This window comes from Capsicum annuum, chromosome 6 (assembly GCF_002878395.1).
Source record: "Capsicum annuum cultivar UCD-10X-F1 chromosome 6, UCD10Xv1.1, whole genome shotgun sequence".
NCBI lineage: Eukaryota > Viridiplantae > Streptophyta > Magnoliopsida > Solanales > Solanaceae > Capsicum > Capsicum annuum.
Window position 1 is genome coordinate 216,158,425 of NC_061116.1, and position 25,183 is coordinate 216,183,607.

Below are 25,183 nucleotides of genomic sequence, written 5' to 3' on the forward strand. Positions count from 1 at the left end.
AATAGACTCTAAAGTAGTATATATATTTAACGTATACATGTGTATATATTTACTAAAGTAGTATGCATATAGTGTATATATGTTGTATATATATTATTTAAAGTAGTACATATATTGTATGGTGCGTATATATGTGTATATATTTTCAATAGACTAAAATAGTATATATTTAGCGTACACATCTGTATATGTTTTCTATAGTAGTATGTATGTAGTGTATACATGTTGTATGTATATTATTTAGAGTGGTACATATATTATATTGTATTTCTATGGTATATTAGTATATATATTTAACGTATTCATGTATATATGTTTTCTATAGAAGTATGTATGTAGTGTATATATATTGTATGCATATTATTTAAAATAGTGCATATATTGTATGGTACGTATATATGCGTATATATTTTCAACAGACTCTAAAGTAGTATATATATTTAATGTATACATGTGTATTTATTTTCTAAAGTAGTATTTATACAGTGTATATATGTTGTATGTATGTATATTATTTAAAGTAGTACATATATGGTATGGTACGTATATATGTGTATATATTTTTAATAGACTCTAAAATAGTATATATTTAACGTATACATGTGTATATATTTTCTATAGTAGTATGTACATAGTGTATATATGTTGTATGTATATCATTTAAAGTAGTACATATGTTGTATTGTATTTCTACATATATATGTGTATATATTTTCAATAGACTCTAAAGTAGTATATATATTTAACGTATACATGTGTATATGTAATTATGTATTTAAATTTTCAAAAGTTGTATATATATAGTGTATGTATGTTGTATGTATATTATTTAAAGTAGTATATATATTATACCGTACGTAATATATGTGTACATATTTTGTATACACTCTAAATTAGTATATATATTTAACGTATAGTTGTATACATGTGTATATGTTTTCTAATGTAGTATATCTATAGGGGTGTTCATGGTTTGGTTTTTAACCAAATTGAACCATGATCCAAACCAAACCGATTAAAAACCGATATTTGGTTAGGTTTGGTTTGGTTTGATTTTGAATTTTTAAAAAACGACAATAATTTAGTTTGATTTGGTTTTACTCTAAAATAACCGACAAAATAACCAAACTAAACCGATATATATTATAATTACTTATGTATTATTCATAAATACAATATAAATATTTGTTACATTTTATATTTTAATCATGATTTAACTTTAGTCGTAACGCATTAAGTCATGTCTTGATCCAGTTGATAGTACCTTATGAGATTCTAAATAAATTCCGCACTTTGAATGACAAACGATACTAATTGTGAAAATAATATCTTATTTTATATTAAAATTTATAGCTAAGATTCATTTGATTATAGACAATCACTAATTTTAATTTTCTTTTTGAACCTTGTTGAGCAAGAAATTTATGTGTTCACCTTTTGGGGGGTTTATCATATCATTCGGTTAAATGTAGTTTTAAAATATTTTTTTAGAATCGTTCATATGGTGTTGTTCATAGCTTTGCCGAAGTATAACACTTAGTTGACATCTTAGTTTCAAGTTTGAGATACAACACTCGGTTAACATCTCATAAGTTAGATTGATATTGTTTTTTAAAAATTTTCAACTTTTATCATTAGCTAAAGTTATAACCGAAAAAAACGAACCAAACCGAACTAAACCGACAAGAACCAAACTGATGGTTATTTTTTTGTTTGGTTTGGTTAGGTTTTAGAAATTTAAAAACCGACTAAGTTGGTTTGGTTATGGTTTTGACCAATAACTGACCCAAACCGACCCATGAACACCCCTATATATAGTGTATGTATGTTGTGTGTATATTATTTAACGTATTTAAAATGTATATAGGTGGGTATATAAAGTGCATATTGAACAAAAAACTTTTAATTTCATTTTTTTAATATTTGACCGGTTTTGACCAGGTTGGACCGGTAAACCCTTACTGGGCCGGTCCTAGTTTGTTTTTGGAAAAATTACTGTCCTGAAAACGGACCGCCCATTAACATAGGGCCGGAACTGGACCGGTCCACAAACTAGAAAAATAAAACGGGTTGGATCGGGATTTACCCGGCCCGGCCCCCTTGACAGACTTACATTGCACTTAGTCCGCCTCAAATAGTAAGTGTAAAACCACCTACTTTGGTATCACGGGTTAGTGTTCTTTATTCAAGCAGTGTCAATTCTAAGGACACTGAGATTCCAAGGGAATCTTTTTATGGAAACTGATTTTTTTTTTTTAAGTTTGTTTAAAAAATATTTTTTATAAATATATTTTTATTTCAAATTTTTACTTCATATTTTAAAAATAAAAAATAAAAAGATATATCTTTAGTTTAAGACCACAACATGTTCAAACGACTTCTTTATTTTTTTCTTAATTTTATGTTAAGTTAAAAATAATCAATCAAATTAAAGTGGTGTGGGATTACATTGTACAATATTTTCCTAAGTCCCATTCAAGAAAAAAAAAAATAAAAAAAAATCCAGAAATAGCAACTATAGAGCCTTTTCTACTTCTTTAGAGGTAGAAGTATGGACTGCGTACATCTTACCCTCCCTAGACCTCACTATATGGAAATACACTGGGTTTGTTGTTGTTGTTGTTGTAGTAACTATAGAGCCTTAATTGTAATTTTTATAGCAACAGTTTCATAATTACGAAACATAGCAAATTGTATTTTGTATTTAAGTAAAACTGTTGCTATACAAATACATATACAACAAGATTTACTGCCCTTATTTTACTCAAATTAATTGAGTTAAATAAGAAATAATTATCCCATCTAATTAAATTTTCATAAATTACTCTTATTTAACTTAGTAGGTTTCTTTTCCAAATCAAACTCAAATATCAAGATTATTATTTTCATGATCTTCAAAATTTCAAATATCATTCTTTTATATCTCTAACTATTTTTTCTTATTAGTTTTTTCATTTTTTTTTTTATCTTTTTTCAACTTTATTTTTTTTTTCTTTTCTATTTTTTTCTTTCCACTTTATTTTATTTCTTCTACTTCTTTTTTTTTCTTTTCCATTTATTTATTTATTCGTTTTTTTCCTTTCTCATATTTTTTTTCGTTTTCTTCTTCTTTTTCTTCTCTTTTAATTTTTTTTCTCTTTTATTTTTACACTTTTATTTCTAGTTTCTATTTCTTTTTCTTCTTCTTTTTCCCCCTTTTCACTCCTTTTTTTGAATTTTTATTTTTTTTCTATTTTTTTTATTCTTCTATCTCTATCTTTTATTTTTAAAAGACAAATATCTATATCATACATATATATATATATATATTCAAAAAATATACAAAATAAATAGACATACAGATCTGCATATGTATTTACGGTAAAAACAATATATATCTGCATAATATTTACAGAAATACATATCCGATTCACATGTATATATAAACATATAGGACACAAAATCTCTATAACAAAAATGACAATTATATAAATATACATATAGTTAATAAAAAAATAAATGATGCATATCTTAAACAGTAAAAAAAAACTATAAGTACATATGTTACCCTCTAAAATGACATAGTATGTACAGTTAAAAGTCAAATTCAACACCGTATAAAATACATATAGCTCTGCATATGTATTTATAGAATACATACCTGATTCATATATATATTCTTATTTTATATGAGTCACCTTTGTATTTCGCAAATATATATGAAGATATATAGTATAGTTATGTTTGTTGCTGTTTAATATGAATATGATATGTATTTCGTAAATACATATCAAAGTCATATTTGTATTTTTTGTATAGTAATATACATATGGATTAGACATGTATTTTGTAAATACATATGCAGAGTTATATGTATTTTTTGTAATGCAATATATATTATGTAAAGACATATGCATACTATGTATTTTGTATTATATTTTTGTGAAAAGTACATGTAATGTAAATTTATGGTACTATTTTATTCTATAGGTGCTGTGTGATCATATATTCATGGCAAGAGTACTTTCAAGGTTTGCACCACATATATGTCACACAGTTAGTGATATTGAAGAACATATTAAGGCGATGTTATCAAAGGAGCAATGCATGATTTTTTGTCATAAAAAAATTTGTGGTATCTACATGAACAAGAAGAAATGTGTAGTTCAAGCACAATTAGACAGATATGTTATGTCACAAATATATTATAAATTTTTGGGGGTATGTGCATGTATTTGTATTTTGTATATATCAATGCATATCTATATGTATTTTGTACGGTGTTGAATTTATCTTTGAACTGTTCTACGTCATTCTAGATAATAACATATGTAGTTATTTGTATTTTTTTACTATTTAAGATATGTATATGTATTTTCTGATTATCTATATGTATATGTATATAACTGTTCTTTGTGTTATAGAGATTTTTTTTTCTTTTGGTAAATTGTTATAGAGATTTTGTATCCTATAGGTTTATATATACATATAGTGAGATATGTATTTCTGTAAGTGCATATGCACATACATATGTATGTTTTGTACTGTAAATACATATTCAAATCTGTATGTCTATATATTTTGTATGTTTTTTGAATATGTATATGTGATATGCCTATTTGTCTTTTCAAAATAAAAGTTAGAGATAGAAGAGTAAAAAAGGAAAAAAAATATAAAAAGAAAAAAACTAAAAAGAGAGAAGCGAAAAAGACAAAAAAAAGGAAGAAAGAGAAATAGAAGTGTAAAAATAAAAGGAAAAAAAAATGAAAAGAAGAAGAAGAAAAATAAAAATAGAAAAAGAAAAAAAAAGATATGAGAAAGGGAAAAAATGAAAACGAAAAAGAAAAAAAAAAGAAATAGAAGAGAGAAAATAAAGTGGAAAAAAATAAAAAAGAAAAAGAAATCAAAATAAAGAAATAAAATGATTAAGAAAATAAGATGAAAAAACTATCAAAAAAAAAGGTAGAGATATAAGAGAGTAAAAGACAGCAATGATATTTTATTTTGAAATCTTGAAGATCATGAAGATAATTATCTTCAAATACGAAAAAGGAAAAAAAAACAAAAAAAAAATGAAAATGAAAAAAAAAGAAGAGAAATAGAAGAGAGAAAATAAAGTGGAAATAAAAAATAAAAATAAAATAAATTAATAAAATAATAAAAAATAAGATGAAAAAAAAGAGAGTAAAAGACATGGCTATATTTAGAGAGGTGAAATAGTGGAGTGAAAAATAGGAAAATGTAAAATAGTGAGAGTAAAACATGCACTTGTCTAGTTAATGAGTTAAATAATGTTACTCTTGCCATAAACTGTAACTTTACAAAAATATTTCTATTTATTGTAATTATAGTATTAAGTATGCTACTTTGTGTAATTTTTTCAATCTTTTGTGCATCAAATTATCTAATAAAAATATAAAATAATAACAGAAATAATCGCCTATGTATATATGTTTTCCATGTTAATTATTTTGTGCATATTTTGCGAGTTAGGGACTATGGGCTCCTAACGAGATCCTAAAACCATTCTGATGTGAGAAAATTATCCTCTATAGTATTGTTAGATCTAAAATAACAAATTTTAGCAATGATTTTAGATAATTGCATTAATAGCAATTTAGTTACAAGTTATAGCAACTTATTAAAAGATATATTATTTTAATTATATTTTTAAAATTCATTTTTAATTATATAATTTAAAATCAATTCAGGGTTGTGATCAATATTCCCCTTAAATTGTGTATTGATAATTATGGTAAATATATATTCTATTTCTCCATTCTAATACTCAACCTTTCAATTTTTTTTTTGAAAATTTTGATTCCATTAACTTACTCATATAATATTCATAGTCTTCCCTTGAAAATACAAGATTGAAAAAAAAATGGGTTTCATATAATATTCATCTTTTTCATATAAAAAAAAGTGGGTTTAAGATAATATTCATCTTCTTTTCAAAAAACATAAAGTTGATATATTTGTTTTTTTCATTCTCCATTGTGAATCATGTCTAAACCAAAATTCGATTTTACTCCTTCCGTAGAAGTCCTAGAATATTCAACCAACGATTTGTTCCATTGTGAATCATTATTCAACCAACGATTTGTTCTCCTTCGTCAGAAATTTTCTTTCTTCTATTTTTCCTTTTGTCCTTTAAAAATAATATGATATAAGGAGTATTGTCAATTTATTTATTAAATACTCATTGTATATAACAATAAAAGATATGTCAATGGATATTAGAGAAAAAATATTGAACAATCAATTTGTGTTGGTAACAACATAAATAAGGATTTAAATATAGATCGTAATCTTTCATAAGAATAATATAGTGAAAATTATCTTGTATATATTTATTAAATTGTTTCGTGTATGAATTCTGTATAAAATCAGTATGAAATAAGTATAATGATTGCAGAAGTTGGTATAGAAATCGACTTTCACCAAATATTCTACGTTATTATTTATTTTAGTGTATGAAATAAATATACAAACTTGTATTTTTTGAATTATTTCATGTATGAAACTTGTATAATATCAATATTACATTCAAGGTTTATAAAATAGTTTCTTACATGTTATATTTATATGGAATGAGTCTAATGTGATTGTGATATTCAATTAAGAAGATATACTTAAGATTATAAATTGAAAGGAATCGGTTTATAAAGTGTTTTCTTACTTGTCACATTTGTATGAAATAGATATATAAATTGATATTTATAATAGACTGCGATATTACATTTAGGTGATACCAATTTATGGAACAGTCCCCAAGGGAGCAATAACCATACTTCCGTGGAGGATCTTTACCAGTTGAAAGGTCTTAACTTGGCTATTTGTAGCCGTTGTTGAGTGTTTGTAGTGGTTTCTCGTTGCAATCAAAATTCATAAAGAATGTAGTGTATAGATTTAGGTGATACCAATTTGTGATCGGAACAACTAAATGGTGTATAAAAAGAAGGTAGTGTATGAAGATGAAAACTCTTAATGAAAGCATTAAAATAGGAGAAAAGAAAAACGGTTAGAGGAATTTGGGGTGGATTAATATCAATAATTAAGGATAACTATATTTAAGGAAGGGTTATTGCATAATAGTTGTATTAAATCTTTATTTTCCTTTTCAGCAATTACTTTTTTGTATTTTTTTAAAAAACAAAAAATGATTTTATTTTTTTATAAGATTTGCTATAACTTGAAAAAATAAAAGTTATGCTATAAGTTGTAATTTCCTATTTAATAATTGTTATATATGTTTTTCCCCCAAAAGATTCCATTAACATGGACCATTAGATTTCTATAAATAGAATCATTTCTAAATCTAATAATTTAACTAATACTTCTTTCGTTTCGTTTTAGTTGACCCTCTTATTAAAAATATTTGTTTCGATTTAGTTGTCCATTTGATGAAATCAAGAGGATTTTATTGTGTTCTTTCAATATTACCCTCAACATTAAATGACTAAATAAAGTGTATTTACTAAAATTTACATTTTCAAAACATAATTAATCAGACTAATTTGGTAAAATAGACTTCCTAATTAACATTTTCTTAATGGGTATGTCAAGTCCATGGGAGTATGCATCAACGGTCCATGTTTAAGCATATGACAGTACAAATGTCTACAATAATACTAATTATGTACAATAATGTCGATTTGATCTAATTACGTCTTTATTTCATTTTTTTCTCTCTTGTTCTATACTTACTTGTCATTCAATAATCTTACTGTTAAATAAATGAATCCTAAAACAATTTTAGAAGTTAGCTCAGGGGAGTATGTTCAAGACTATATAAGGAGATTACCTATCTCTTGAACCACAAATATGGGTCTCTCCGCACTCATATCCAAAGCTAGACACCTGGGGTGTGGGGAGTTTTAATATGAAGGCTCAACATTGGGAAACAAAAAAATAAGATGAATCTTACTCTGATATCATATTTTTAAAAAATGGACATTGATCGTAACTCAACCCTCAAAAAATGGGACATATGTGTCTACTTGTTCAACTTTATACAAGTTTAAATCTCGTGCATACTCAAATTTTTTGGAGGTAATAGATATAATCTGAGGTCTAAATTAAAGGACATGTTTATGTATTGTCTCTAAAACAAATATGGATCTTTAAAAACAAAAAAAAAAAAAAAAAAGAGCACACAAACTTTGGCTGAGAAACAAAGCATTTTTGAATGGGTCTGTATCTTGTAAGTTGTAATTCCAACTTGGAATTGGAGAACATTTTGTGTGCAGTCCAAAACCCTTTAAGCAAAGTACATCTACGTGTTTACTTCTACCTTAAATAAATTACTACGTTAACCAAATAGTAAAAGGATTCATAGCCCATAGCGATTCTATATAAAGGGTGAAAAGGTCAATTGCACTTGATTATGAGAAAAAAGTTTCTCTTCATAACAAAAGTTCTATGAGAAAAACACTTCATTGAAAGTACTTTGTATTACACTACATTAAGAGGCTTGTCACTGAGTTGAGGTTTTGTCTAGAATTGATTTTGTCTTCGAATACCCTGTAATCATGGCTTGTTGCCAGAAGAAAAAAGAAATGTGGAAAAAAGAATTACTTGAAGAAATCGAAAAAATCAAGTCTTTTTTTACACTTACATGTTCAGATTTAAAACTAAATTTTGTGGTCGATTGGTGAGGAAGACGATGATGAACAACAAATGAAGAAGAAAAAATAGATATGAAAAAATTAATTGGATGAAGAGACGGAAGAATTTAAGTTGAACTTATATTCACAAAATATGGCGAAAAAAAAAAAAGAGATTTGGAAAATGAGATTGCGCGAAGAAATGAAAGAAATCAAGTTGAAGTTATATTCACAAGGCCAAAGAAAAGGAGAAGTACTGATAGTTAATGGTGAAAAGGAATATGATAGAACAACAAAAAACAAATATGGGAAAAACAATTACGTGAAGAAATCGAAAACGTTAAAGAGAAATTATGTTGACGATAATTCGAAAGGAATTTGTTTTAATTGTTTATTTGATAGTTTGTTAATAGTAGAACCCAAGGCTCGAACCCAAGACCCTGGTTAGTGGTGAAGCAGTCCCTCACTGCACCACAACTATGTTGTTGATTTCAAACTTAAATTGTTAATAAGAATGTTTTTGTTGTGTAATAGAACTATTTAGGGCTTGATGAAATGTCTTGTTACTTTAATTTTAGATTGAAAAAAGTCATAAAATCTCACCTAAATTACTTGTTGCTAAGTTTACTTTAGCACACTAATTTTACGAATGTTTATATACCCCTTTATCTTATTCTTAGCACACTACTATACAGAACCAATCTCAATTTTATTAGTGTGGTTACCGTGTGTTACATCAGTATCACATAAGAATTCTATTAATTTTTAGCTCTACTTTTTTCCTTTCACCTTTATCCAAAATTTTTCTTTTATTAAGCATATTTGCACATTAATTAATACCCAATTAATCATTAAAATCCTTCAACAAGGAGTATAAAATTTTACCAACACCAAATCAACTGTCCGAAGTTGGTCGAAAATATCAAATTTCACCGCACATTCAAAACGTATTGATATGATAGTTGAATATTTGAATTTTAATTTTAAAATATTAAATTATTCTAATTTAATTTTGCGTTGAAAATAAGTCAAGTCAAATGACTCTCCCAAAGTAAAACGTGACAACTATTTTGAAAGGGAAGAGATTAAATATTTGAAGTAAAGCTCGTGCACATGGGGGATTAAACAATGACAGAATGACTTAACACACACGGATAACTCATATATTAAGGAATTAATGTGCAAAAAGTTTGCGTAATTGGGAATCTCGTATAAACGTGCAAACGATTTAAGAGTTCAATTAATTAGTAACAAGTTGATGATCAAAACTAATTGATTTTAATACGTACATACCTCGATTGACTCTTTTACAGTTGCCTTAACTTTGTCGAAAACGGAGTTAATGCATGGGAGGAAAAAAAAAAATTCAATCTTCAAGACTTACGAGTATAGAGTTTAAATGATATTGTCTGCTTTAAACTAAGGCTGCACACTTTAAAACGTGTTACGAAATTTAAGTATGAGGCTTGCTTTGTCATATACAAATAACTTTTCATGTGTTTCAGTGATATGTGAAATTGATAAGGAGGTAGTATAAGGTGAAGCTCTGGAGTTGAAAATTGATCCAAAGTTACTAACTTGTAAAATCAGTGTAAGCACTTCTAATTTTTTTTAACTATTACTTGATATTTGTCATTTACTTTCAACAAGTTGAGCCAAACAGGCTCCAAGTCTCTTTGATATACTGGAAACAGAGGTGTGAAAAGAACCAATAAAAGAATAAAGGAACAAAGGTTATAAAAACCACTGTTCATCTCGTATACATTATATAAATACAAATTTTTTTATTGGCTTAGAAAAAAAAAAAAGAATAAACAAATAATAGGCTTTGTTTTCTATTTGATTGATTGCTTTTGATCCTGATATTTGGTCCATCCTTGAAGAAGATTAAACAAGAGCCTATTGAGCCACTGTGTTATTGAAGAAGATTAAACAAGAGCCTATTGAGCCACTGTGTTATTCTTAGTTGCACCGTTCTGCTGCATTTTTCTCCTAGAAACATAACCTCGGAGCCAAGGAGTAACATCCTCGTTGATCTTGATCATGATGAAGAAGATCACGTGGTAGATGATTATTATTCAGAAGATGACACTTAGATCCACCCATTTTGATCTGTTCACGTCAATCTGGAATGTTTCTTTTAGTGCGTATTCACCTGTGATCTTCGGAAGATCAAGACTCTGGTTATCAAATATCAACTCCTTCAAGTCATTTTTGTATTGCCCCTAAAGAAAACCACCAAGTAGTCACTGGATTCATAAATAGACTCAAAATAAGACTGGAACAGATCTTAACAGATCATAGGTAATTTGGTCTGGACATGCCAAGTTGGTGCCTATAAAGCATGTCTTTGCGTGTTTGTAACTACATTGATATTGAATAGGTATATACCATTTCGTCTAAAAATTTAAATTTTTAATGAGGTTAGATAGCTTCTGCTATAACATAAAAACATTATTTTGTTGGGTGATAATGAATCGTGATCATGGAAGCTATCATACCATATGATCCTCAGCTAGACAAGGAAAACTTTTGCTCGATGGATTTAACTTATACACTGTGAAATTGTTTATGCTATTAGTGCATTTTAACATGTTGTATTAGGTTAATTGCTTTATTTTTAAGGCGACTAATACAACATATTATCGACTGTTACCTGTGATGTATAAACATTTCCATTGTGAGTTTATCAACATCTGCAGCAAATTTTTACCTGTACAGCCCAAAAATGGAAAGTCATGTAAGACACTGGGTAACGCCAGAAACGTTTTGGTATGTCATGGGGGAGTCTGAAGAATCCAGAAACCACCATAGATATTCCCTAACACAGCAAACATACACAATTGTTAAGTGTAGAATACGGTATGCATTTGTATATACTTTAGATTCTTAGATAAGTAAAACATTTCTTGGTCTAATAAAAGGGAAACAGATTAACTTCATACCAGAATGCCAGCTCCTATGACGATGCCCATGAGGAAATTAGGGACAACACTGGCTATGACCATCATCAGGCCGGAAAGGAACGGCCTGGATGGAAGCGAACCATGAAGTGGCAGACAGTGCCGGAAAGTAGTGCAATCAATATAAGGAATGGCATTGCAGATAACTGTTGCTTATGAAAAATGCAACCACACCATAATGCCCATTCATCCTCTCCCTTTGAAAAACCTGCTTTGATCGCAAAAAAAGGACCAAATAATTAGAACTGTGTGGCAATGTGTCATTACAGTTAGGAATTTTTTTGTATGTCATACGAAGCACCAACTTTCATATCCTCCACGAATGAAGGGAGACCTCCTATTGACATGAATGTCATAAATCCAAAGATGAAAGCTGCACATGCACCTCTTGCCTGCATAATGTCAATTTGATAAATAAAGCAACAAACGCGTCTTCTTGTAGGAGACATTGATTACAAGGAGAAATGAGTTACCTGGATGGAACTATACTTGGTTCCCACATTAAAATAGATATTTCCAACACAGAAAGAGACCACTAAGTAGATCACGAGCCTCAGACATTAATAACCAGTGTCTTTTGACATATTAACAAATGAACGTTTGGTTAAGGTGTAGGATTGCATAAAGAAACTAGCCTGGCTACCCTTAGAATCTAGCACTGTTCCTTCGTTTTGATCTTTGATCAAATGATTAACAAATTTGATTGTTAGTAGAAAAAGAGAGATTTAAGGGAGATTCACATTTCAAGGTGAAATTTATGATATTTTAAGTGTATTTTTTGATGTATAGTGCAGTTTTTTAAAATGTGCATGACTGTGTATTCAGGTGGTATTTATTTTGATAAATAATTTTAGTGATAGTTCACATAGCAAACTCAAACAATTAATAGTTCAAATCTAAAAAAATAGAATACTTTGTGTTCTTTTATAACCATTAACTCTTATTACAACTCTTCGAGGGTTAGACTATTCTTTTGCGGAATTATATAGCACGAAGAAAAAGAATATGTAATAGGGGCTTTGAGATGATATTCAAAAGTAGAAGGACGTTCCATCAATTAATTTATGTTTTGGTATTTGTGCTCATCATTTGTGCCTGGAGCAGGTCCAGGGCCCCCCCCCCCCCCCCCCCCCCCCCCCCCCGGGCCCCCCCCCCGGCCCCCCCCCCCCCCCCCCCCCCGGATTCGAGACAATGCCCAGCTCCAGGGCCACCTCCCCGCCCCTCTTAGACCCCGGACCACGACCAGGTCCAGGAACCCCCTCCCCGCCCCCCGCTTGGACCCGGGACAACGCCCAGGTCCAACACCCCCTCCCCGTCCCATCCTGAACCCGGGACAACGCCTAGGGGTCCTGGACCGATCCCCGACTAACTATTAGAGAACCTCAAGAAAAATATAAGAATCTTCTCACCTGCATATTAACTATACTGCAAGACTGGATTTAGCTGGCTTAGCTTCATCAATGCTTCCAAATAAAGATCCTAAAGAACATAATAGATGACAAGAAAAACCAGAAATACATTAAAGCATGCGAGGTATTGAAAACTACAAGGAAATCTCTGAAAAGAAGTCAGAAAGGAGATTTGATTTTGCGATGGATCTGTACATTAATACCAAATATGAAAAAAAATATCATCAGCAATCACTTCTTTTGCTAAGTTCTTCAAGTACATCGAAAAAGGATTCCCAGCAGAATAATTCTGCATAGAAGGAAAGTGCATGAGTTAATCATTCTGTCCTTTGCTTGCAATAATAGCTCAACATAGAAGTAAATACCTTTCGGGCTTGTACAAGGACTGTTCTCCTTTGTGATAGTTCAAACACAAACTTACTGCTTAGCGTTCCTCATTACTAGGAACTTTTGATGTATTGATAAAGAAATGAACAGCATAACTTATAGACTGGAAAGATGCAATCTTAATGAACTTCTACAGCAAATACTTACTAAACAAAAACATTTCTTATCAATAAACCAGTGACTACATCTCACAATGAAAGGCTAAGAAAATGACAGCAGACCATAAAGTATAATGCTAGAAACGAGCAACTGAGGAGAAGCTATATCCCACTGATACCTCTTGGTTTGACAACACAAACAAAAGTAATTGCATCAGTATGTGGCCCTCTGGTAGATGCGTACAAGATCCGTCAAGCCTTCCATAGCACTATCAAATGTTAGGTTGACACAATAACCTAAAAAAGAAAAAGGCAAGAGTTCTAAACCAAAAATGCAATAAGCATAAGAATAAACAAACTGTAGGTTATCTTTCAAAACCATCATAACATCCAGTCAACAAATCTCAGATCCACATCTTGTCAGTTAAGGCAATAGTTGATTGTATGCAAAGAAGACCTTTTTTACATTCTTATATGTCATCATGTAATATTTTAGGGGGGGAAGCACATGGAGGATGAAATTTACCTCAAAACACTTGGAACAAGAGCAGCATAATGTAATAATATCAAAATCATTGTCCTTATTAATCTAATGTGTAAGAGATATGTATGAGTGGAGTGAATGCACAATAGACCTGGAGTACAAGGTACAGAGATCAAATAGCCAGATAAATGAAACCATTTGATTTAGTTCTATTATGCTGGCTCTCGATTTATTTATTTATTTATGAGGCTTATTTTTACTATCTTCAATAGAAAAACTCATTATTATTTGCTAGTTCAATTTAACAAAAGACCACCTTGGAACAATTTCAATTTTCAGTAGACAAAGAAAAAGCAGTGAGAACTTGTATTCCCAATTTGGAAGAATGCTACAAATATTTTTAAGATTAGGAGTAAGAAATATGTGACCCTCTTGCACTGGTAAACCTCAAGCCTTAGCCAATCTCCGATTGCCATCCAGTATAAGCTCAATCAGGAATTATATGGATACTACGATCATCATCAGGGCTGATTGAGCTTGAAATCTTGTAAAAATGGCCACGATGACCACCACATACTGATGATGATGGAATTATAATAGCTCTTGGATATTGGGAGGAACTGAGCTTGGCAGCCTAACAAAGGGCTCATTTCCTCAACCTTAGATGGTACATACAAGAGGGGTTGGCGGGTATGGGGTAGCAGGTAACTATCTCATATATCTATGCTCTTTAAATACAGCAAATGATATTGTCAAATAAGAACATCTTGTCAGTTAAGGCAATAGTTGATTGTATGCAAAGAAGACCTTTTACATTCTTAACTGTCACCACATAATATTTTTTTTTTGGGCGGGCGGGGGAAGCACGAGGATGAAATTTACCTCAAAACACTTGGAACAAAGCAGCATAAAGTAATAATATCAAAAACGTTGTCCTTACTAATCTAGTGTTAAGAGATATGTAGGAGTGAAGTGAATGCACAACAGGCCTGGAGTACAAGGTACGGAGATTAAACAGAGAATGATATACAAGGCATTAAAAATCACAAGGATGGCACTGAGTTTCTAGAAAAACAAATTTCAGTTTACTTGGAATTAGGGCCATCAACTACACTGACCCAGTAGTCATGCAAAGATGGCTCTTCTTGCTTTCTTGGAGCCATAGCTCTAACATACTCAATCTCTAATATTTTCTTTTTAAAAAGACAAAATGAAATGTTGTGGCAAAGCCACATTTTACTAAAAAATCAGGCAATCAATATTTTCTCCAGAAAAAGATATATAGAAAACAGTTGGGAAAAAGATTCACGAGTATACGAACCACTAAATAAACATATAATAACATAAGTCAAATGTATTGTCAGAAATCTCAATGGCTTGTGAAATGTATATCTTTTTGCAGAAAGAAAACGTTAAGTCACCGGTTGCTGCTACATAAGACTTTTGTCCATCATTCTTTAGATATCCAATGACGCAGAGATGAACCATATTATTAAAGCTCATCAAAACATACCAAAGTGGCTCTACACAACCATTATACTAATATTCCAAAAGGTTTAAGTAAATGAATCTCTGGTGATTGCAAACTATTAAACTAAAGAATAAGTTATTCAAGACAATTATTCACTTCCCAACATTTCATTGGACAACAAGCAAATCTAAAATGTGAACATACTAACATTATCAGTCAACTTTCCAAAACATGGATTCCTATACCTCAAACTTATATTTTAATAAATTAACATATCAATGCATAGTTTATCATAGTGCAGAGTTCAGACACAACATTTAGTAAACAAAAGGAGTCAAGATTATCAGTTGTTTTATTTCTGATCCTTCAGTTCTTTCTGCCTGATTAGGAATTCATGAGTGCCAATGTAGCATGAATGAGTATTTTTCCCTTTGAATAACCTATCAAGTATCAGCAGTATAAACATGAACAATGTTCCACTAATCCTATATTCTCCATTCTCGAAATAGTAAAACACAAACACATTGCTTCTTTTTCTTCCTCACATTTCCTTTTTTTTTTTTTTTTACTTCTGAGAAAGGTAAAATAATTCCTCACATTTCTTATTGCCTTTTGAGTATCCCCTTTGAATAACCTATCAACCGTATAAACATGAGAAATGTTCTACTAATCCTATAGTTCCAATTCTTGAAATAGTAAAACACAAACACATTGCTTATTTTTTTTCCTCGCAATTCTTATTATCTTTGAAAAACCTATCAACTATATAGACATGGGAAATGTTCTGCTAATCCTCTATGCCACATTCCCGATATTAAAACACAAACACATTGCTTCTTTTTTTCCCTCAAATTTCTTATTACCTTTGAATAACCTATCAACCGTATAAACATGTCAAATGTTCTACCAATCCTGTAGTCCACATTCTTCAAACAGTAAAACACAAACACATTGCTACTTCTTCTTCCTCGCATTTCTTAATTGATACAAACAATTCCTCGCCTTTTTTATTACCTTTGAATAACCTATCAACTGTATAAACAAGCGAAATTTTATACTGGGCACTCAATATGCGTCATCGGTCGACTGAGCTCAATACAGAAAAGGTATAACTACAATGCAAGGATGCAATCTAAGTCAACAGTAAAAAGGGACAGAAAGGTAATCAACTGCCAAGCTACGGCAATGAGATAAAGGAATAAAAGTAAGCGATACAGAAAATAAATAACGCATTAATCACAGACAAATAAAACATAACCTAACTGGGCCCCATAAGCCTGCTAGACACAGAAACATAACGTAACTGGTTCCCTATAAGCCCGCTAGACACACTAAGGAAGATTTAACCCAACCGTATCCCTATAAGACGGTGGGACATAAGTAGAAATTAAAGAAAATAAACGTAAATAACCTGTAACTGAGCCAATCCAAGAAATCATGATAGCCATCCAGATGTGCACCAAACTTGAACCAGCACCAATGGGTAGTAACGAGAGGCCAGATACCGGATTCGAAACGATAGTAATAGATAATAACAAGAGGACATGTGGTTATCAAGAAAATAACAAGAGTACCTGTGCCGGATTCGAACCGAACATAGTGGGTAATAACGATAGGTCACATATGTAATATACACTTAGAACTCATAATCAGATGCCGGACTCGAAACGAAACCCAAGAGAACCACAATCAACAATCATAATCAGATGCCGAACTCGAATTGGAACTCAAAGAAACCATAACCATAATCAGATGCCGGACTCGAACCGGAACTCAAAGAAACCACAATCATACTTTGAGTTTTGGACTCGAACCGGGAAACTCAAACCGGAATTCAAAGGAACCACAACCATAATCAGATGTCGGACTCAAACCGAAACTCATAGTAACCATACCCAGCTATAATATTAAGATCTATACCATACCATAACAATGTCAACATGGTATCAAAATTCACAAGCAACGACACAAATAAAGTATACACTAAACCCGAATAGCTAAAATATATCTAATTACCGTACACATGTTTTAAAAAGGGCAAATTTAAGGTTTTGCAATTTAATTCCACATCTTAAAGTGATAGATGTTATATTATATTAAAAAATAAAATACCAAAATTTACTAGATTGGAGTCCAAATCTGAATAAATAAGATATGCTCTATATATAACACAAGTACTTATCTATCTCTATATATATCAAATAATACGCAACTACAAGTACTTATCTAAAGCTAGCATAAAAATTCACATTTTCAATAATTAAGTTCAATCTAAAGATAGGGTAAGCCCAGCCTAACTGAACGTCAAATCTAAAATGTCTATGAGAAGCCTCCAAATAATATTCTACTAAAACCCGAACTTAAATAACCTTATGTTGATAATTAATTTACTTTTTGAGGATCAAATATAATATCACTATTTTCCTGCTAAGTATATCGATTCACGTGTACCCGTATGCATTTTCCTATTCAATATATGTCCGTATAAAACATGCAAACTATATTTAGTAAATTCTTTAATAAAATAAGGTACAATATGTTCAAAGTGGAGAAGAAGATATAGTGAAGCAGCAACCTTTCCATACATATATAAGGAAAATATATATATATATATTGATAGAAAGTGAGGATTTTATCCTTTTTAGCAACATGTATTTGATATGTAAGCCACGTGTAGTACTTATGTGGCCAAATTCAATGATAAGTGGCAGCTTCCCTCATATTAATCCATGTGTCATCTACTACCATTACCTCCACGTGTAGTAGAGGTGCTAATGCCACTTAAATCTTTACCTCATTAAGTACGTACTCAAGTATTCTTTGTGGTAAAATAATTATAATTTTTTGAATATATCATAATTCATAAAAAATTATTTTTAACAAAATCTTTATTAGATAATAATATTAGTTTAACATTTCTAAATTTATCATTTCCGCATAAAAATATTAATAGACTACAAAAGCAATTGTAAGGTAATATAAGTATTCAATAAGTTAAATAATTTTATCGATATTAATAATATTTTAGAAGGCAATAAATCATATTTCTATCAAACAACAATTTAAATCAAATAATCCACAATATATTCAGATATTACTAAAATTATCAAAAGAATTGCTTGGAAATCGAACTATCAGTCCCAACAAGTCATAAATAACTTGGGGCAGTTATAGAAAAACCTCGGCATATCGAAAACATATTAAAATACTGAAAAATATGACCATGAGGGTCATTACAGGCCATGAGGCCAGAGCCCTCACGTTGAAGTCAATAGCAAATTCCAAAACCAGATTACCCAGCTTCATGACAAGAAGAAAAGAAAGTATTCCCTCCATACATTTTATTTGTCATAGCTTGACCAGGCACGGAGCCTAAGAAATAAGAAAAGACTTGATGATTTTTTTCAAATTATCCTTTATTAAAGACTTACTATAACAATTTTTAATAAAGTGGGCGTTATAAGTGAAACTAATAAGGACAAAAGTGAAATTGTGTCTTCAACTAATTACTAAATAAAGAAAAGTGATATTTTTTTTTTTGAACGGAGAAAAAAGAAATGGTGAAAATGGGACGAAGGGAGCATTAAACAAGACCTAATGTTTCGATCTCATGACAAACAAAACGCGTTTGATCAGACGTAACTCTTTCTTAAACTTCAGTCCTACGAGTTTGGATTGCATATATAACTTAAAAATTCATGTCATTAGGTCATATTTACTTCAAACTCCTTTCAAATTGAACAATTTCTTCTTGTTATTAAGCTCAATCATGAGCTTGACAAATCTGAATGGACCATTCTCAGAGAATACACCACCCCCGCAGAAGAACAACCAGGTCCAACAGAAAACAAGAAAACAAGTGCAGGTGCATAAAATTTTATAAACTTTTTCAAGAAATTAACCAAACAGCAAAAAAGTAACCAAACTTTTTCAAGAAATTAACCCTTAATTTCAAGAAAAAAAAGTAAGTGTTAACTCCATTGATCCACAAAACAAGAGGCTTAGAAAGGTGGTCTGTTTCCGCTTCCACAAAGTAGTAAAAGAGAGCTCTTTGTTTCTTGTCATCAAGACTGACATAGCCTGAAAAATGTTGAAATTCCACTTGGGGTCGTCCAGTCAATTGAATGATTTTGTCTGGATTAGGAAATGCATGTCCAATTCCTAGAGAAACACAAAGAAGAAAGAAAAAGACAGATATCCATAAAAGCCAGTGTAACTGTAGATCTTTTTTTTAATTTGAAGACGTAATTGATTAAATAAAAGTGTCTCAAGAATTAGCTAGATGAGACATCAGGCATCTATTGGCCAATCTTGTAGGTTGTGGTCAAGTTGTCACTGAGTGGGGTTAGCAAGTCAACAACAACAAACCCAATATACTCCTACAACGTGAGGTCTGGGGAGGATAGAGTGTACGTAATTCATATCACTACCTCTAAAGAACTAAAGAAGTAGAGAGTTTGTTTTCGATAGACCCTCGGCTCACGACAAAGGACTGTGTATAAAAACATCAAAAGCATGAAACACGATAAAATAACATAGGCACGACATCCACAAAAAAATGTACATTGCCAACCAAAGGACACCAAAACCCTCCTACCTACTAACTACGCCTCAACCACACACCTTAACCCTTTACCCTAATGTTTTTCCTCCATACCTTCCTATCCAGGGTCATGTACTCAGTGAGCTGTAATCACTCCAAGTCACGTTTAATCACTTTTCTCCAGTATCTCTTCGATCTACCCCTACCCTGCTTGAAACTATCCAAGGCCAACCTCTCACACCAACGAACTGGGCATCCGAACCCCTCCTAATCACATGAGCAAACCATCTCAACCTCACTTCCCACATTTTATCCTCCACCGACACCACTCTCACCTTTTCCCGAATAATCTCATTCCTAATCCTGTCAGCCCTTGTGAATCCACACAGCCAACGCAACATCCTCATTTCCGCCACCTTCAACTTTTGGATATGAGAATTCTTAACAGGCCAACACTCCACTCCATATAACATAGCCATTCCATATAACATAGTCGGCCGGACTGCAACTCTTAGAATTTGCCTTTCAGCTTAGGGGGCACCTTCTTATGACATAAAATTCTCGAAGCGAGCCTCTATTTCATTCAACCTGCCCCAATATAGTGAGACATCCCCATCTATCTCTCCATTCCCCTGAATCGTAGACCCAAGATACTTAAAACTATTCCTCTTACAAACCGCCTAGGAATCCAACTTCACTACCACCTCCTCCTCTTGCCTCGAGTCACTAAACTTGCACTCCAAGTACTTTGTCTTGGACCTACTCAATTGGAACCCTTTAGACTCCAGGGTTTGTCTCCAAACCTCCAGCTTATCATTAACACCTTGATGCGACTCATCAATCAAAACTACATCATCCGCAAAAAGCATACACTAAGACACCTCGCCTTGTATACTCCGCGTTAACACATCCATCACCAAGGAGAATAAAAACTGACTAAGAGTTGATCCCTGATGCAACCTTGTCAAGACCGAAAAATGTTCGAAATCTCCTCCCACTGTCCTTATTTGTGTTTTTGCCCCCTCATACATGTCCTTAATTGCTCTGATGTACGCCACCGGGACCCACTCTCCTCAAAGCATCTTCAAAGAACCTCCCTAGAGACCTTGTCATACGCCTTTTTCAAGTCAATAAACACCATGTGGAGATCCCTCTTCCTCTATACTGCTCCACCAGTCTCCGCACTAGGTGGATTGACTCAGTCGTAGAGCGACCAGGCATAAATCTAAATTGATTCTCCGAAATAGACACAATCTTCCTCAATCTCCGCTCCACCACCCTCTCCCAAATCATCATCGTGTGACTCAACAACTTAATACCCCAGCAGTTGTTGCAACTCTGAATTTCACCCTTGTTCTTATATAAAGAAATCATTCTGCTCCATCTCCACGCTTCGAGCATCTTTGCGGACTTGAAATAAAACAAGTTGGTCAACCACCTCAACCCTGCCCCACCAGAGAACTTCCAAAAATCCACTGGGATCTCGTCGGGCCCCGTCGCCCTGCCCTTCGCATCTTGGGAATAGCCTCACTGACCTCCTCTACCTTAAAACACCAACAATAGCCGAAATCGCGACACTCCCCGGAGTGCTCCAACTCCCCTAACACAACACCTCTGTCCCCTTCATCATTCAAAAGTCTATGAAATACGACTGTCATCTTTTCTTAATGAGGGCGTCTTCCACCAATACTCTGTCATCCTATCCCTTAATGCACTTTACTTGGTCCAGATCCCGACCCTTCCGCTCCCTAACCTTGGTAAGCCTAAACAACCTCTTTTCCCCGTCTTTCTCCTCTAACCCCTTATACAAACTCTCAAAAGTTGCTGTCTTAGCAGCCGTAACTGCTAACTTAACCTCCTTCTTAGCAAACTTGTACTCTTCCTTGCTCACCCGTTTCTCCTCGTCATCCTGACTCTCAGTCAACTTAGCAAAAACCGCCTTCTTCGTCTCCACCTTCTTAACATTTGCATTCCACCATCAATCCCCCCGATACCGGCCAGACTAGCCCCTCAATATACCAACACCTCTCTAGCAGACTCCTCGATGCATCCAGCAGCCCTATCTCACATACTATCCACGTCCCCACTACACTCCCAAACCCCAATCCCCTCCAACTTCGCCCCTATCTCCAAAGCACGAACCAGAGTTAGGCTATCCCACCTAACTCTAGGTCGACCCTTCCCACCCCGCCTCTTCTTGCCCTTCTTAATAACCAAGTCCATCACCAGGCGTCTATGCTGGGTCGCTAGAATCTCACTCGGGATAACCTTACAATCCTTACACAGAGTTCTATCCCCCTTCCTAAGCAGCAAAAAGTCAATCTGAGTCTTGGCTAACCTATTACGGAAAGTAACCTGGTGCTCCTCCTTCTTCAGAAAGTAGGAATTCACTACTACCAACCCAAAGGCACTCACAAAATCCAAAAGAGCAGCTCCCTCGTAATTCCTAACCCCGAACCCACAACCTCCATGCACATCATCATACCCTAACGGCAATAACCCGATGTGCCCATTAAAATCACCTCCTATGAAAATCTTCTCCGAACTAGGCACGCCTTTAACCACCTCATCCAAAACCTCCCAAAAGCTCTTCTTCTCCTCCCCGTCCAGGCCCACCTGAGACGCATACGCACTACAGATGTTCAAAGTAAACCCCTAAAGACCAACTTAATAATCATCACCCTATCACTAATCCTCTTAACCTCCACCACCTGCCCCCTAAACTCCTCATCCACTAAGATACCTACGTCATTCCTACGTCTTTCTCTACCTGAGTACCACAACTTGTACCAATCTACATCCCTAGCCTTAGAACCTACCCACTCGGTCTCCTGGATACACGCAATATTAATCTTTCTCTTCCTAAGAATCTTAACCAGTTCTATCAACTTCCCCTGCAGGGTCCCTATGTTCCACAACCCTACCCTCAACCTATCAACTTTCTTATCCCCTCCCTTAACACCTCACACTCCGCATCTCAGACCTAACCCAACACCAGCCCCCGGCCCCACCCATAAACCCCCAGGACATGACCCTATTCCGCCATGCGTCACCAAAGCCACTACTCAACAAAAGCACAGCGAAGGCTAAAACAACAATAACTATAGAAGGCACACTCCAAGCACAAAAAGCAATCAAAATTTTAAGAACAACAGAATGCTAGACACCAATACACAAAACAAACAGCCCACAACAAATTAACCCACACAAATTATAAAACACCAGCCCCCGGCCCCACCCATAAACCCCCAGGACATGACCCTATTCCGCCATGCGTCACCAAAGCCACTACTCAACAAAAGCACAGCGAAGGCTAAAACAACAATAACTATAGAAGGCACACTCCAAGCACAAAAAGCAATCAAAATTTTAAGAACAACAGAATGCTAGACACCAATACACAAAACAAACAGCCCACAACAAATTAACCCACACAAATTATAAACACTGAAGATATCGGGAAGAGCGCTATACAGTAAAGTGTGATAAAATAAAGTACAGAAGTTAGAAGTCACCGGGATATATGGATAGCGTACTCAGCTCCTGCTTGCTATGCTGGATTCCGGCAATTTGAGGTAGAAAATGGTTGCCGGAATACGTCGCCAGAACTTCGCCAAAGGGTCGTCGGGACACCGGCATCAACCGATTCAGTTTGCCTGAACCAATCGCGTACAGATCTGCTTCCTCCACGCCTGAAACTCCCTTTTTTTTTCCTGATTTTCTCTCGTCGCCGGCGTCGCTTCTTCCTATCTAGCCGTTGCCGGAGTGGAAACAGTGGAAACCCACACTCCGGCGGGAGACCAAACCTGCAGTAGAGTTCCCTGGAGTGCTCTCGAGAAGCATAGGAACTGGTTGTTCCGAAGAATTCTCTAAACATAATCTCATTTAGTTACCCCTGTTCTATCTTAAAAATTAGAAAGATTTCTGTCTCTTAATCATTTTCTTCCCTTTACCAACTCCTGCTTTCCATGACACTTAATTTTATCATTTCGTGCTGCTGAATTTCATAAATGTGATTCAAACAAAATTATCAATTACATACTCAAAATTCAATAACCCCACTTCCAGGACAAAGTTTAACCAAAATAAAGATTGTAGTCTCCTTTTTTGGTTCAGCCTAAAGGTTAGTTTAATTCATAAGTCTACCAACTCTGTAGCCTAAAGAACTCAAAGTAAAGTTACCTACCTTACCACCTCGTAGTTGTGGACTAGTCCTCAATGACTCCTTGGGTGTATATATACCCCATTGTTTTGTATCAGCCTGTATAAGTTGAGGAATAAAGAATACAAAAGAAGAGTCCGTTTTGATCATTAGTTTCTTCATGTACCACCACAATGTTTTTGGAAGGGAAAATAATACATCCCCTCAGGAGGAACACTGTAATAATTATAATAGATGTATTATATCAAGTCAAGGTTCATTTTTTCAGAAGGTAAAATCACAAATAACTGATCTTATTGTGGATATGTGGAAGTCAATTAATTAAATATTTAATTATATTTTAGTAGTTTTATTTATTATTCTAGAATTCTAAAATAGGATTTTATGTTTACTACTTTCATAAGAATTAGACTTTATAGAATAGAATTTTATGTTTACTACTTTCATAAGGATTAGACTTTCTAGAATTGAATTTCATTTTTCCTACATTCATAAGGATTAAACTATTTATGTAATACTCCTATTTAAAGGGGTTTCAGAGAATAAATCAATAAGTTGTATTTCACCAAAAAACAAGATATTGGAGTTCTCTCTTCTATAAAAGAGTTTCAGCCTTCCTTTAACGAGCTGAAGAGATCGGAGTTCCCTTTTCTATTGAACTCTAAGCTTTCAGTCTCCCTTTAACGAGCTGAATTTATATATCGCCCTCCTTCCATAAAGATCCAAACAGTTCTTCAACCACAATAACACCCTTTTGAGGACCTGCGATTAACTTTTGTCTTCATTTTATAAAATTCTGGAGATATATTTATTATATAAAAAAAGTACTGGAAGTCTGAACTACTTTTACACTGTAATCTCATAGTACCTGCAATTTTTTAAGAATACATCATGTGGTTTTGTAAGTTAAAATGCATCTTGCAACCCAAACTAAGATAAAACAAAGAGGGAAGTCATTGATCAGTTATATCTTTTCGTCTTGAAAACCATTCGTTTGAATAATTTTGCTCAAGAGATGAAAACAAATATCATATTTAAAATCACCGGGCTTCTTGCATAAATTAATATAAACCATCCA

At 33.0% G+C, this 25,183-nt stretch overlaps 1 protein-coding gene across 1 annotated transcript; it reads right to left on the reverse strand.

Annotated features, from left to right (window-relative positions):
• Window positions 1-10,285: 10,285 nt before the first annotated feature.
• On the reverse strand, window positions 10,286-24,380 carry LOC107875810 (ABC transporter G family member 11). Its single transcript, XM_047413984.1, is given in 9 exon segments — window positions 10,286-10,813; window positions 11,302-11,409; window positions 11,534-11,616; window positions 11,619-11,699; window positions 11,702-11,759; window positions 11,857-11,943; window positions 12,961-13,030; window positions 13,156-19,561; window positions 23,459-24,380. Coding segments are annotated over 7 exon segments (708 nt in total). The 5' UTR covers window positions 12,967-13,030; window positions 13,156-19,561; window positions 23,459-24,380; the 3' UTR covers window positions 10,286-10,528.
• Between the last annotated feature and the right edge of the window lie 803 nt (window positions 24,381-25,183).